The sequence below is a fragment of the Mytilus galloprovincialis genome, chromosome 1 (assembly GCF_965363235.1).
Source record: "Mytilus galloprovincialis chromosome 1, xbMytGall1.hap1.1, whole genome shotgun sequence".
Lineage (NCBI taxonomy): Eukaryota > Metazoa > Mollusca > Bivalvia > Mytilida > Mytilidae > Mytilus > Mytilus galloprovincialis.
The window spans coordinates 108,319,187-108,336,436 of NC_134838.1; the positions used below are offsets into that span (position 1 = coordinate 108,319,187).

At 32.9% G+C, this 17,250-nt stretch overlaps 1 protein-coding gene across 2 annotated transcripts; it reads right to left on the reverse strand.

Moving 5' to 3' along the window:
* Window positions 1-992: 992 nt before the first annotated feature.
* LOC143049978 (F-box only protein 32-like) lies at window positions 993-17,002 on the reverse strand. 2 transcript variants are annotated; one of them, XR_012970385.1, is made up of 8 exons: window positions 16,935-16,997; window positions 15,435-15,492; window positions 11,059-11,151; window positions 10,342-10,435; window positions 9,458-9,627; window positions 8,941-9,201; window positions 3,786-3,864; window positions 993-3,387 (listed from the first exon to the last, which is right to left on the reverse strand). XR_012970385.1 is itself a non-coding variant. In XM_076223762.1 (8 exons), the coding sequence occupies exons 1-6, from the start codon at window positions 16,644-16,646 to the stop codon at window positions 8,977-8,979; spliced, it is 645 nt and encodes a 214-aa protein (XP_076079877.1). In that variant the 5' UTR covers window positions 16,647-17,002; the 3' UTR covers window positions 993-3,387; window positions 3,786-3,864; window positions 8,941-8,976. The 2 variants fall into 2 exon arrangements, 1 of the variants encoding a protein (XP_076079877.1); XM_076223762.1 differs by having other exon boundaries at window positions 16,642-17,002.
* Between the last annotated feature and the right edge of the window lie 248 nt (window positions 17,003-17,250).

Here is a 17,250-nt window from a genome sequence, read left to right on the forward strand (position 1 = left end):
ATAGGAATTTCATTCACAATGCCAGTTTAAATTTTAAAGTTTAGCTTAGTCACCAACCATGCAAGGGCTGTATAGCCAGTCAAGGTCGTTAAAAACTTCCATTAGCAGTAAGTTCAGCTACTCAAAACTTCAATTTTGGAACATTTGATTTAGCGTCAATGTACTGTCATCATTTACATTCTTTTACTACTGTTCTTCCAAATTGTATTGTCATTAATGAACATATGTGTGTTTTGATTTAAATTTGTGAATGATATTAAAATCTATCAACCAACATGTACACAATGAATAAAAATAGTAGAACTTAGTGTTAAATTAAAAACAATAATATATCTTGAAAACTCTAGTTGATAGGGAAAATCTGACCATATAGCAAAATTGTTAAGAAAATAATGGTTCTTTTGTAAATCCGGGATGTTCTGATTGATTTCTGTCGTGTGCAATAAAAGCTGTAGAATATGGCAGGAGAAAATAAAATCACAAAAATACCGAACTTCCAGGAAAATTCAAAAAGGAAATTCCCTAATAACATTGCAAAATCAAAAGCTCAAACATTTCAAACAAATGGAGAACAACTGTCATATTCCTTACTTTGTACAGGCACTTTCTTATGTAGAAAATGGTGGATTCAACCTGGTTTTATAGCTGGTTAAACCTCTCAATTCTATGACAGTAACATCAAATTCCTAACAAAAGTAGGGGATCATTATATTTAAAGGTAGATTTTGGTATTAATCATACCGTGAATACCTTTTGGCTAATAATGTTTTAAAGTTTGATTGTTCTTAACCTCAATTTCATTATTAAGCAACTGTTAAAAAAAAATTGTCAAACAGATTGCCCACTAATAATGAGTAATAATGGGATAACTATATTTTCTATAAGTCATTCTTGCAATGTCTACACATCCTGCAGACAGCTGTTGAACTATAAGTAACCACTATGTAATGATTACATATCTAACAATTAAAATAAAGAAAAATAAAACCATATTCTGTAAAAGATTTAATAACACACTAAAAAACCTAAAGCCTCTGTAGGTAAGAAAAAATGATAAGAAATTCACATGTAATGTTGTGAAGTTTTACTACAATAATACATGTAATCATAGTTCGTACAATAATAGCTAGCAGATTTTCACTTCTATGTCTGCAATGCTTCGTTTTATTGGAATCCCTTTATCACTTCTCTGTCTGCAATGCTTCATTTTATTGGAATCCCTTTATCACTTCTCTGTCTGCAATGCTTCGTTTTATTGGAATCCCTTTATCACTTCTATGTCTGCAATGCTTCGTTTTATTGGAATCCCTTTATCACTTCTATGTCTGCAATGCTTCGTTTTATTGGAATCCCTTTATCACTTCTCTGTCTGCAATGCTTCATTTTATTGGAATCCCTTTATCACTTCTCTGTCTGCAATGCTTCGTTTTATTGGAATCCCTTTATCACTTCTATGTCTGCAATGCTTCATTTTATTGGAATCCCTTTATCACTTCTATGTCTGCAATGCTTCGTTTTATTGGAATCCCTTTATCATCAGTACGTAATTATTACTCAATTACATGTATAACAATGTTTAACCACCAGTTGTAATTTATAAATACAAAAGGAAAGATCAGATCCTTAAATGACCATAAATGCAGTCAAATTTTAAAAAAGAAATGAACACAGTCATGACTTGATTCAATGCTACAACAAAGAGAAAAAAAATATTTTACACCTGATATGTATTTGTGATCGTCTTACTTGATGACAAAAAATAAATTGTAAATGCTTCATGATCTTTCCTGATTTAGCTAAATATTGACAATTTTACTTGAATTATGTAATTTTAAGGTGGTCTCAGTCAAATTGCAAGTTAATGTTAATATTTTATGAAATGTTTCTATCAGACATTTGGAAATAAATTATTAGGGTCCCGCCAAAGGCGGTCCCCTATAGTGATCAGTCTGTCCGTCCGTCCGTCCGTAACACTTTGTGTCCGCTCCATATCTAGAGAACCATTATGATTTCATACTTTATACTTTACATGTTTATTAACCACCACCAGAGGGCGTGTCATGATGTATGTACAACTTCCTAGGTCAAAGATCAAGGTAAAAAAAGTTGACAACCCTGTGTCCTGTGTCCGCTCTATATCTTGAGAACCGTTATGATTTCAAAGTTTATACTTGACATGTATATGAACCAACACCAGAGGGTGTGTCATAATTTATGAACGACTGCCTAGGGCATAGTTCAAGGTCAAAAACTTTGGTTTCAGTTGACAACCCCATGTCCTATGGTAAAGATTGTGTCCGTTCTATATCTTGAGAACCGTTATCATTTCAAAGTTTATACTTGACATGTATATAAACCAACACCAAAGGGTGTGTCATAATTTATGTGCAACTTCCTAGGTCAAAGGTCAAGGTCAAAAACTTTGGTTTCAGTTGACAACCCCATGTCCTATGGTAAAGATCGTGTCCGCTTTATATCTTGAGAACCTTTATCATTTCAAAGTTTATACTTGACATGTTTATAAACCAACACCAAAGGGTGTGTCATAATTTATTAACAACTTCATAGGTCAAAGGTCAAGGTCAAAAACTTTGATTTCAGTTGACAAACCCATGTCCTATGGTAAAGATACAATTTTTTAATGCACATTATTCACAGCGGGGCCCACAGAGATGGCTCCCATCTCAATGATATCTAGTTCTTAATGTTTTGCAGCATATAATTTTCCATTGTCCTTGATTCTTTTTCCAATGAAAATTTTGTTCAAAACTTTAGTGTAGAGCTTAAATTCATATTAATGATGGGTCTGGTGGTCAAGCAGTCTAGGTAGATCGTCTATTTTGATATTTAGTTCAACACTGAGGTTATGACTTCCAACTCTGCTCATAATGAGGTGTTGTCGTTTTTAATTGATCAGAAATGCCAGTTTTTCTACCATAGATCTGTGGTTCTCTCCTTGTACTCATTGTTTTCTCCACCAATAGAAACTGTCTATCATAATAAAGCCAAAGGCACTGAACATTGCAATGATCTCCAAAAAACCAAAAAAACAGAAACAAAATACATACATAATGATAGTGCTGGAAATTTCAGAAATTGGGTGATTTAGAATGAAAAGTACTATCAAAATCACTGATTATCACTCCTCTATCAAAGTACTTATATCTCATGGAGAATTAGTGCTGTCCATTTCAGCATTACAGATAGCATGTTAAAACTACATGTGAATAATTTGTTGTAGACAAGCCTTATTCACTCAAGAAAAAAACCAAATGTGTGACTGTCTATTTAAATTCACTATAGATTTAACATACTGACAAATTGTTCAGGTGTTATTGAAGACTTTGATGGAGCCATATCTGGATTAAAACATTGATGTCCTTTTATCTGAAAGAAAAATGAAACCTATGATAATCTATGCATATCTGTTTAGTATATGTTTTTGAGAAAAAAATGATATTTCAGTGAACTACCTAATCTTCCAAAGGATTGAACATCTGATACAGTATAAACACTTTAATGAATAAAGAGATGTTTGGTGATGTGCCATAAGAGATTGACCCAACAACAAAAATAACTAAATGCCATCTAGAGGCCAACACACAGTCTTCAACAACAGGTTTCTACACAATATGACAATCCCTAATTCATCCCCAGTAATAAAAATTAAGAATGGAAACAGGCAAAGATCTGTCATTAACAGTCAATTATTTAAATGAAATTTGAAAAAAAAGTCTTTTTTATCATAACTGGTTTGTGTATTGTTATTGTGATAAATTACTCACCCTCCAATATAACTGCCTACAGTTATCACACAAAACAACCTCGTCTCCATACACCTCAGTAAATGTTAATTTGAATCTCCTGTTTGAATATAAAATATTTCTGTAAATAACAGTCTTCATTGATGCTGGACAAACATGTTATACGAATATCTGGTTCTGTGGTAAATAATGCATGCATATTCAGCAAGATGAGAACAATTTCAAAAAAAATTAATTGTGAAGATTTCGTCTCCAAAAGTGGTTAGTTTTGACTATTTATCGTTTAAAGAAATTTTGTGAGTTGGTTGTTCCTGCATGCATAGATCTATTTATTCTATTGAAACAAGCAGATTTATTGTCCTCCTTCCGACTGGAAAAAAATCATGATTTCGTTGTTAAATTTACTGTTTCCAACCGATTTGTATGACCACAAACAGAATTCATTAAACGCCTGGGTCCACAATGCTCTTCAATCTCATAATTAATTGGGTTTTTTTTCCTTTTAAGTTTACCTGGCCCAAAGGGCCAAGTGAGCTTCTGTCGTCCGTAAACTTTTACAAAAATCTTCTCTGAAACTACCCAGCCAAATTTAACCAAACTTGGCCACAATCATAATTGGGGTATCTTGTTTAAAAAATGTGTAACTTTTACAAAAATCTTCTCCTCTGAAACTACACAGCCAAATTTAACCAAACTTGGCCACAATCATCATTTGGGTATCTTGTTTAAAAAAAAAGTGTGTCCGATGACCCAGCCAACCTACCAAGATGGCCGCCATGGCTAAAAATAGAACATAGGGGTAAAATGTAGATTTTGGCTTATATCTCTGAAACCAAAGCGTTTAGATCAAATCTGACATGAGGTCCGAGACCACAATTGTCGTCCCTTGATTAAATAAATATAGTCCCTAGTGTTGACAGTGGGTTACTTGCCATTAATTTTTACACCTCTTTCAAATTTATTTCTCCATGTTTAATGCCTCAAATTGCAAGAATGGGGTGAAATTACACGTAAAAAAAATTGGGTTCAGAATTTTAAAGGAAAGTAGTGATTTGGTCCAGCTGAAAAAGGTTGAAAATTAGCACTTCGGAAGCTGTCAAAAGATTTCAAGATGCCCTAAACATAAAATTGTCCCTATTTTGAGTTAGAGCCGATGAGGTTTTCTATAATTTTGATATAATTTGTCCCAAAAGTAGTACAACGTACAACACACTGTAAAAATTTCATTGAGAAAGCGCAGGTGGGATTTTTTAATTTTCATTTATCTTCTAAAAGAAATGCACTACAAAATAAGTGTGGTCTCGGACCATGAGGTTAAATTGTTAATCAGGTCAAGATCTATCTGCCCTGAAATTTTCAGACAAATCGGACAACCTGTTGTTGGGTTGCTGCCCCCGAATCAGTAATTTAGAGATTTTGAGGTTTTTATACGACGTCTTCGTCCGAAGACATTTGGTTTTTGCACTCTAACTTTAGTAAAAGTAAATAGAAATCTATGAAATTTAAACACAAGGTTTATGACCATAAAAGGAAGGTTGGGATTGATTTTGGGTGTTTTGGTCCCAACAGTTTAGGAATTAGGGGTTAAAAAGGGCCCAAATAAGCATTTTTCTTGGTGTTCACACAATAACTTTAGTATAAGGAAACAGAAATCTATAAAATTTTGACATAAGGTCTATGACCACAAAAGAAAGGTTGGTATTTTTTTTGGAGTTTTAGTCCCAACAGTTTAGAAATTAAGGGCCAAAAACAGGTCCCAAATAAGCATTTTTTTTGGTTTTCGCACAATAACTTTAGCATAAGTAAACAGAAATCTATGAAATTTTAACATAAGCTCTATGACCACAAAAGGAAGGTTGGGATTCATTTTGGGAGTTTTAGTTCCAATTGTTTAGGAATAAGGGGCCAAAAACTGGTCCCAAATAAGCATTTTTCTTGGTTTTTGCACAATAACTTTAGTATAAGTTAATAGAGATCTATGAAATGTTAACACAAGGTTTATGACCACAAAAGGAAGGTTTGGATTGATTTTGGGAGTTTTGGTCCCAACGAATTAGGGGCCAAAAGGGTCCAAAATTAAACTTTGTTTGATTTTATCAAAAAATGAATTATTGGGGTTCTTTGATATGCCAAATCTAACTGTGTATTCGGATTCTTAATTTTTGGTCCTGTTCAAATTGGTCTACATTAAGGTCCAAAGGGTCCAAAATTAAACTTAGCTTGCTTTAACAAAAAATAAATCTTGGGGTTCTTTGATATGCTGAAGCTAAACATGTACTTAGATTTTTTATTATGGGCCCAGTTTTCAAGTTGGCCAAAATCGGGGTCCAAAACTATTATATTAAGTTTAGTGCAATAGCAAGAAATTTTCAATTGCACAGTATTCCGCAATAGCAAAATTTTTTCGATTGCACAGTATCACGCAATAGCAAGAAATCTTCAATTGCACAGTATTGTGCAATAGTAAAAAATCTTCCATTGCACAGTATTGCACAATAACAAGAAATATCTAATTGCACAATATTGCGCAATAGCAAGAAATTTTCAATTGTACAGTTTTTATGAAATATTCTTTGAAAATTGGAGTTATCTTTCTTCGTCCAGAATAGCAGTTGAATCAACTTAAACTTTTACTACCAACTAATCAATTAAAACAATCTTTACCATTCAGTGATTACAAGCACTTTTTTTGCATTTTAATATTTTATAATGTATTTAAATGAGTAGTTATTGTTGCAAACTCCATTAGAAAGTTGAATTGAGATCAGTTTTGGAATAAGGGAAAGGGGGATGTGAAAAAAAAATTGGAGGGTCAATTTTTCTCATTTCAGATTTCATAAATAAAAAGAAAATTTCTTCAATATTTTTTTGAGAGGATTAATCTTCAACAGCATAATGAATTGCTCAAAGGCAAAAAAAATGTTTTTTAAGATCATTAGACCACATTCATTCTGTGTCAACAAGTGAAACTGCGAGCTACTGCTCACTGATGATACCCCCGCCGCAAGTGGATAATATTAATAGTGTAAAAATATGCAAGTGTTCGGTAAACAGGAAGTTGTCGAGTGATGAATCTGAAAACGCATCACACGGTATAGCTGACTTATATAAATCCTGAAACCAAATTTCAGAAATCCTTGTATTGTAGTTCCTGAGAAAAATGTGACGAAAATTTTCAACTTGGCTATCATGTGTAAAATCATACAAGTGTTCGGTAAACAGGAAGTTGTCGAGTGATGAATCTGAAAACGCATCACACGGTATAGCTGACTTATATAAATCCTGAAACCAAATTTCAGAAATCCTTGTATTGTAGTTCCTGAGAAAAATGTGACGAAAATTTTCAACTTGGCTATCATGTGTAAAATCAGACAAGTGTTCGGTAAACAGGAAGTTGTCAAGTGATGAATCTGAAAACGCATCACACGGTATGGCTGACATATATAAATGTTGATACCAAATTACAGAAAGGGTGGATGTGCAGTTCCTGAGAAAAATGTGACGAAAGTTTCATGGGACGGACTGACTGACGGACGGACTGACGGACTGACGGACTGATGGACGGACTGACGGACGGACTGACGGACGGACGGACAGACAGAGGTAAAACAGTATACCCCCCCTTTTTTAAAGCGGGGGTATAAAAACCTATGCTGTGTCAACTATTTAATCACAATCCAAATATAGAGCTGAATCCAACTTGAATGTTGTTTCCATACTTGCCCCAACCGTTCAGGGTTCAACCTCTGCGGTTGTATAAAGCTTCACCCTGCGAAGCATCTGGTTGGTTATTATCTTGAATATTATAAAAGATAGAGATAAATTGTAAACAGTAATAATGTTCAGCAAAGTAAGATCTACAAATAAGTCAACATTACCAAAATTGTCAGTTGACCCATTAAGGAGTTATTGCACTTTATAGTCAATTTTTAACCATTTTCTAAATTTTTAATAATCTTTTAAAAAAGTCTTCTCTAAAACTACTGGGCCTAATTTAACTTAACGTGGCCACAATTATCATTGGGGTATCTAGTTTAAAAAATGTGTCTGATGACCCAGCCAACCAACAAAGATGGCCACCATGGCTAAAAATAGTACATTGGGGTAAAATGTAGATTTTGACTTATATTTCTGAATCTAAAGCATTTAGAGAAAATATGACGGGAGTAAATTTGTATTTCAGGTCAATATTTATCCGCCCTGAAATTTTCAGATAAATTGGACAACCTGTAATGGGTTGCTGCCCCCGAATTAGTAATTTTAAGAAAATTTTGCAGTTTTTGGTTATCTTTACTATTATTATAGATATAGATCAACTGTAAACAGCAATAAAGTTTAGCAAAGTAAGATCTACAAATAAGTCAACATGGCCAAAATTGTCAGTTGACCCTTAAGGAGTTATTGCCCTTTTGTAGTCAATTTTTAACCATTTTTCTAAAATTTTGGTAATCTTTTAAAAAAATCTTCTCCTATGAAACTACTTAGACAAATTTAACCAAACTTGGCATTTTACCATCATCTTAAGGATATGTAGTTTTAAAAATGTGTCCAATGACCCCGTTGACAAACCAAGATGGCAGACATGGCTAAAAATAGAACATAGGGGTAAAATACAATTTTTGGCTATTATCTCTGAATTCAAAGCATTTAGAGCAAATCTAAATCTTGTAAATATGTTCATTAAGTCAAGATCTAACTGCCCTGAAATTTTCAGACAAATCAGGCAACCCATTGTTGAGTTCCTGCCCCTGAATTGGTAATTTTAAGAAAGCTTTGAAGTTTTTGGTTATTATCTTCAATATTATCTTAGATAAACAGTTAACAGCAATTATGTATAACAAAGTACGATCTACAAATAAGTCAACCTGACCAAGTTCATAATAGATAGAGATAATTGTCAGCAGCAAGATTGTTCAGTATACTAGTAAGATCTACAATCACATCACCAACACCAAAACAAAATTTTGTTATGAATCCATCTGTGTCATTTGTTTAATATGCACATTGACCAAGGTGAGTGATATAGGCTCTTTAGAGCTAATTTTATTGAAGCATCATTGGTAAGTCATTTGAAGAAACTAGTGTCGGGCAACTACACAATTTTAAGCCTGGTTACCTATGATGGGGCCCCTATGATGAGTTTATTTAGTATACATGGAGCTGGTTATTTACCTACCTTTTACATACATGAAACATATGTGTCCAGTTAATGTCACTGTAATCCAAGTCGTCGGTAATAAGTGAAGCAACTTGTTTTTTCCGAAAAATGGAGGAAGCATAGCTGTTGCCATAGTAATGAATCTTTACATATAATATTGAGATCGCTACAAGCTTGTCCAAGGTTAAGAATGTCTTTAGGATTTGACAGTTTAGAAATAATGTTGTAAACGCATTCCTTTGGTAGATCTAGAAACATTAGTTTGCCGTCTTCTTCTCTCTGAAATTGTAGTATAGAATATTATAAGTAATTATATTGGATTCAATGCTGAACGTTCTGTTTATTTCATTATAATTGTATTGTGGCAATTCATTTTTCTGTTGTAATTAAACTGGAAATTTTGACAGAGATAAAATCTGTATCCATAAGTATCACTATCAAAACTTTAAAGTGGCAATGTTGTTATTTTTGTTCAGCATACCCATGTTAGTTACAATCCCTAGCCCTTTTCAGACCAAGCATAGTATATACAAACCAGTTTTATTTCATGCATGTCCAATCGACATAACAGATTGCTGACTGTCTCCTTATGTTTGTTCCACAACCGCTTACTACCAATTCTATTCCTCTCTCCCTTTTCCAAAGATGATAATGCAGTCCTCAAAAGTTTACGCACACAAATAAGATTTGTGTCAGAAGATAAAGCTGAAAATAAGGCAAATTGTTTTAAATGAAAAACCTGCCTCGAACAGTCGGTTTATTTTAGGGAAACGAAAGTGTCAGAACTTGTAATAAATGAAATGGGACTGGAATCTTTCTGGTTTGTTTCGGAAAAGAATAATACTGAATATTACAATCATGCATTCATGAATTCAGGACAGCTCAGTTTGCATTGGGAGCCAGCTTTAAATTATTAGGAATATAAACTCAGAATAAACGTATTACCTCTTTTTAAGTTTTGATTGTGCAGAAAAAATATATTATCTGTATTTTTCTTTAAATTGTAAAATTATTAACAAATAAATTCGAACTGTGAACAAAGAGAGAGAAAATACAAATGAGGCTTAAAAAAAACAAAACTTACAGTCATGACACAGCAATTAAAAACAAGAAAGACATTTGTGAGTGTTGTAGATACTACCGATATTAGTGATTCTGTAATAAATTTCTGTGGCTTATTAAAAACCAAACTCAAAGACTAGTAACAATTTGCTTGTATGGACTCAGCATGAATATGATGGGATATCTGCCACTGGACACTAGTTAACAATGAACGACAATCAGTCAATATATCTTTACATAGTCAAAACGTATACAATGAAGGAATTGCTTAGTTGAGTTATCTAGAAAAACTGAAAAGTTTATGGTTAGGGAGAAAAAAATATTGGTACATGGCAACAAAATTATACGATAGTTTACCTTCAAATAGCATCTTTTCTATGGCTATAAAAACTTGTTTCTGTGATGTACCACTGATTTTGTTCAGCCCAACTGTTAACAATGATCTGAAAAACTACAAAATAGAATCTCTTTATAATACAAGTGTGTTATGTGATGGTTTTGTTTAAAGTAAAGGTCACGCTTGGATTTAATGTCGACCTAACAATTTTTGTTGAGATGATAATCTAATTGGAAATTGCTTCCCTTTTCAATAGTTTTCACACTAATCAATGCTATATTTTCATCTGCAGCTATAGAGTATACCGGGATGTTTTTTGGGAAACTTATTCTGGCAGCTGCATGTACAGGTAGGTATCTTTTTATGCATACTGGAACCTTGTGACTCATGTCAGCAACAATCATTTGGTATGGACGTCGTTGGACTGGGAACATCATCATGGCATACCTCTTTCGTCGAATCTTTTACTTTGACATTCGTCTTTATTTTCGTTTTGAAGTGATGAAACTTCGATTATAAGAAGGGGGTAAGCTATTTTATCCTGTATATGGTAATTCCGCAACGGTTCCCCCGAATGATAGAGATTTGACAACATCTCTCAACCTGTTTACTCCTTTTAACATATATATTGGTTACTGATTATCTGATTAGTTATGCTTAGGTTTATTGGTGATTATAATTATTTTCTTTTGTAGGGAGACGGACTCACGAAAAACGTAATACATTGTTGTACTTACATCAGAGCAGTAACAAAATCCACTAATAGTTAAAGCCACTTTCTCAACTTCTAACTTTTGTAAAGTTTCACTCAAACTTATTGTTATTCGCCGCTAAAATGAAAAAAAACTATATATAAATACAAATGTAAAACGCCTGATATACACTCACCTGTTTCATGAAAGAATATAGCATCAAAAAGTGTATGTCAAAAGTAAATTCACAAAAGTACCGAACTCAGATGAATTGAATATTCATCAGAGTTCGGTACTTTTGTGAATTTACTCAAATGGCAAAATCGAAAGCTCAAACAAACTCAAACAAATGGATAACAACTAACTGTCATGTTCCAGACTTGGTATAGGCATATTCTTATATAGAAAATGGTGGATGAAACCTGGTTTTCTGGCTAACTAAACCTCTTACTCGTATGACAATCGCTTAAAATTGTAAAGAATCCCTTCACACATAAAAGCATTCCAATTTATTGATAATGAAAAGCCAATGAAATCGTCTTATCGTTAAAACCGTTCTCACGGTCGTAGAACAAATCGCAATCAAAGAAAATTTCGGACCAATCATACCAATATTTCGGACCTAATTTCTATTTCAAAAAACGACGGCAGACATTATCTGTTAACAAAACTCTGTTCATTACCGGTTAATAAGTTAAATAAAATTTTGGAGGATTGCAACACAATTTCATATAGCAGTCCTAAGTATGAAATTGTTCAAATTATTATGGCATATTGTTATTCTAAACTATTTCCCAAAATTGATCGCCCTGAAGATCATAAAAACATTTTATTAAAATAAATTATGTCAATAAAGGTTTTGATTTTGTAAATATTGCCGGTATATTTAACGACCATTCTGTTAAAGAACAAATTCCTGGATATTTTGACAATACTGAGCTACCTCTTATTTGTTACATTTACAAGAAATCTACCCGGAAATTTGTGTTTAATTATAGTCAATTGTGTAAAGATGATAATATCAGTGAAAATACACCTACTTCATGTAATTGTAGTACCTCCGAATATATTTATGGACCCATTTCCCATGTTATAACAGGAGATCTTAACATCGTTCAAGACCGAGAGTTAAAATTATTCCTCAGTAAAGGACCTAAATATCGTCCCCCGTCAACTATTAATTGGAATGAGTGTCGTAATATCATCAACGACTCACTCCATACTTGCTGTATGAAATGGATAAAACGGGAAAAAGCTGACAAAAAATCTTTGGACTCGTTTTTTAATTCAGTAATGAAGATAGTTGATATACGTATTCAACATTTTAAAGAACATTTTACTATTAACAATAACCACAATAAACCTATTTCTCGTATCAAACATAAACTAAAAGAACTAGCCAAGAAATTTGTTTTTGTCCCGGCCGATAAAGCTGCTAATAATATTATTATTGTTTGACGTAAATTTTACATTGAGGTTCTGAAAAAAGAAATCACCAATTCACCAACATTCCAACTGAGTCCATTTTCAGAAAACGACATCTGTAACACACATAAACTTTTAGCTACCGCTTTACAAGCAGATCCAAATACAATGAAAGTCCCAACTATGTATTGGCTTCCGAAGCTACACAAAACACCTTACAAATATAGATTTATTTCGTCTTCAAGCCATTGTTCAGCTACTAAATTGTCTATTCTTCTTACCAGCACACTTGGTACCATTAAAAACCTGATAATAAATTGTTCAAATAAGGCCTTCGAAAATAGTGGAATTAATTACTTTTGGAGTGTCAAGAACTCGTTGGAAGTACTTGATAAATTGCATGCTTATATTGGTGATTTTGAATCTGTTCAAAGTTTTGATTTTTCTACCCTGTATACCACATTGCCTCACATTCTCATTAAGAAAAAATTCACACACCTAATTAAATGGGCATTTAAAAAATCAAAATGTGAATATATATGTTCAAACTCTTTTAGGTCATTTTTTAGTGGCAATAAACAAAAAAACTATGTCAATTGGACATGCTTTGATACTATATATGCCCTTGAATTTTTACTAGATAACATTTTTGTTCGCTTTGGGGATTCCGTATATCGTCAGATTATCGGAATTCCAATGGGGACTAACTGTGCACCACTTATTGCGGACCTGTTTTTGTATTGCTATGAGTTACAATTTATGACAAAAATAAGCAAAGACCCATCGAAACAACATCTGATAAACAAATTTAATAATACTTTTAGATATTTGGATGATATTTTGGCTCTCAATAATGACGACTTCAGTATGTATATTATTGAAATTTATCCTGTTGAACTTACTTTAAATAAAGCTAATACTAACAATGACCACTGCCCTTTCCTCGATCTTGATATCCATATCACTAACGGAAAGCTGAATACTAAAATTTATGATAAAAGAGATGATTTTTCATTTCCTATCGTTAATTATCCATTTTTAGATGGTGACGTTCCCTTGTCACCATCTTACGGTGTTTATATATCTCAACTTGTACGATTCGCTCGTGTATGTAACAATGTTTTAGATTTTAACGAGAGAAATTTATGTATTACTGAAAAATTATTACACCAGGGTTTTCGATATCACAAACTAGTCAAAACATTTACTAAATTTTATCATCGGTATAAGGACATCATTCGTAAATATAGCTCAACATGCAGACTTCTTATACGTTCAGGTATTTCACATCCAATTTTTTATGGAAATATTCTTTATAAAGCATAAAGGTGTCAGTATTCACCTCAAAAACTAACAAAACCTTTGAATAGACTTATTAAGAAGGGATATAGTTACGATACTGTTGTCAGGTCATTAAAGATTGCATATTTTGGCGTTAATATTGATTCACTTATAGGGTCTTTGCATCGGAACTAAACACATTTATTAAAAAACCAGTTGTTGGCATGACACGGGTTATGTTCTTCTCATATATGTTATGATGGTATGATACTAAACCCCTAACGGGAAGGATTGTGCCTGATGTTCATATGATGAAATCATAATCTTTCAGTCAGTTTAATTGAAGTCTGGAACTGGCATGTCAGTTAACTGCTAGTAGTCTGTTGTTATTTATGTATTATTGTCATTTTGTTTATTTTCTTTGGTTACATCTTCTGACATCAGACTCGGACTTCTCTTGAATTGAATTTTAATGTGCGTATTGTTATGCGTTTACTTTTCTACATTGGCTAGAGGTATAGGAGGAGGGTTGAGATCTCACAAACATGTTTAACCCCGCCGCATTTTTGCGCCTGTCCCAAGTCAGGAGCCTCTGGCCTTTGTTAGTCTTGTATTATTTTAATTTTAGTTTCTTGTGTACAATTTGGAAATTAGTATGGCGTTCGCATTTTTGCGCCTGTCCCAAGTCAGGAGCCTCTGGCCTTTGTTAGTCTTGTATTATTTTAATTTTAGTTTCTTGTGTACAATTTGGAAATTAGTATGGCGTTCATTATCACTGAACTAGTATATATTTGTTTAGGGGCCAGCTTAAGGACGCCATCGGGTGCGGGAATTTTTCGCTACATTGAAGACCTGTTGGTGACCTTCTGCTGTTGTTTTTTTCTATGGTCGGGTTGTTGTCTCTTTGGCACATTCCCCATTTCCATTCTCAATTTTATTATGATCATTTATCATGAAATATTGACACCCAATATTATTCATATATCCAATTTCAAGTGTAGCTAGAAATAACAGAAGAGCAGGTAAAATAACATCTTAGTGTGATAGGAACATATATAATCAACCTTCAATCTGATTAAAATTTGATCCATGTTAACTATATCTATATATTTATTCTCGTAAACCAAAGTACAATGGTACAGAGACATATACAAATAAATTAACATAGTATAAATTTAAAATACAAATGTAAAGTAGATACATAAACTGGTTACCCATGCAGGAGATTCTAGGCATTTAATAATAAGTCATAAACTTGCACAGATTGTTTAGTTGCTACTATTCATTTGACCTTGAAATTTTAAAATATTTGTTTTGTTTACAAAATGATGCTTTAGTAGCAATTGTGTACTATCGTCTATTGACGAGCATTCTAAAACATAATGGAACTCGTCGCCAATATCACCGGAATTGCACAAAGTACAAATACGATTTTTTTTCTCTCTGAATGTTTGCCATCTACCAATTTCGATAGGAATTTTTGTGTTCAAATTTCTAAATCTACAAAAAGAAGCAATATTTTTGTCATCTAAAATATCAAATAGACCTTTTGGAGAATTCTATACAGTAGCATACCATGTCCGTCTGAACTGGACAGTTAATTATCGCGTGCTCGTATATATGGGCATGATATGAGTATTACGAAATCAAAGAACTATATTTTAATTAGATTGACAACATATTGTTTTCATTGCTTTGTTTATTCAATTGTTTACCTCTTTCCCAATGCCTTGGATATGATGAATACAGGGCTGCCATATATCTTCGTTTGCACTACAAAAGATAACATGCATTTAAATTCAAAGCAACAAAACATTAGAAAGAAGCCGCTTTATATGCAGCTAATTTCTTAATATTTGTATAAACGATAATTCAAGCTTTGTAATTATTATTGACATCTTCAAACAATATATATAAATAGCCTTTTAGGCATATTTTATTCAAATTTGATTGGACGTTATCCCAATAACAATTGAACAAACAAAGCAAGCAAGCTTACTAAAGTCTTGCTTTACATGCATTAGGAAATTAGCTGTAAATCAATACTAAAGAGAGTGAAATGCTTAAAAGTTGACTTCTAAATTATCATTAATAACATATAAAGCTCCAATAAAAATTCACTAAAACGATAATGTCCAGATAAACACTCCAACAAACTGGCCTTGAAGAATTATTTCGCCGGTTTTGTTATTCGAATGATAACCCTGTAGGGTTCGAATGATATAACCCTTCTCGACCAGTGGAGGATATACGAGCGATACGAGCGCCGCGCTCGTCCTTTTGACGAAGCAGATATGATAAATTAATGGATAGGCATTTTATCATTATTTTATATATAATTAAACGAATATAAATATTTCACATCTTGTATCAACATAAAATGGGCACCCCAATTTTCCGAACGCTGTATCCGCCGCGAATTATCAACAAGCTCCTGGGGATGACGCTGCATGGAGTTATTGGGGATGAAGTTCGCCATGTCATTTTCACCGATGAAACTGCACTTTTCAGGAGTTACCCGATTTTTTTCGCCATGATTCGTTTGACTGAATACTGAATATTTATGTTATAAACAGTCATGGTTGTTGCCGTGATGACATCCGAATCAAACGTTATATAGTAGCACAGTAAATTAGATACTTGTATTTGGGGAGAAGCATAGGGGTAGATCTACATGTGCACGAGACCAAATGAAATAACATGTATTTAAAATGAACAATGCATTGATTGCAACAGCTTTTGAAAGGTTCTGATATATCCTTAAAATTTCTCTATGTCGTTATTGCATGTCAAAATGTTGGTTTTTACCTAGGCTATAACTGGTTCAATTTTCTTTATAAAAAAAATAAAACCTGCGAATGCTACCTATATCATTAATCTTGAAATAAAATATGTATAAATTATTAATTAATCATAACTTACGACATTATTAATTACTGCTGGAGCAAAAAGTTCTGAATATATATCCTTGCAAGTTGTTGCAATAATTCATACAGGTATAAGCTGTTGAGAAGTCTATTTTAAAACATTACAGGTATGATTAGATTGTATGCTACTTTCGTTTTACCTTATATGGCAATTTAGTTGTTTACAATACCATATTTGTCTATAAATCAGTATGTGCTTGATCGGCGATTTAACTTTAATAGAACTCAAGAACGGGTCAATATTAGTAGTGTCTCGGAGATACTTTTAATCCTATGCTTAATAAATACCTGCATACCAATATTTGTCGGCAGAAAAAATCGTATTCTTATACTGTTGGGTGTAATTAATTTTCAGATATATAGTATGAAATTCAAAACAGTGTAGCTGTGGCCATTGATTGACCCATTAAAATCATCCATTGATTGGGACAATTTACGTGAACGTTTGTCTGTAACAACCACTGTTCATGACGTACCTACGATAGACATTTAAACTGTGGGGTCAACAAAGGTTTCTTAACGCCTTTAATTATAAAATAATTCGAAAAATTAATCAGGAATAACCTTTGTGTTTTGATTTATATAATTGATATAAATCAAAATA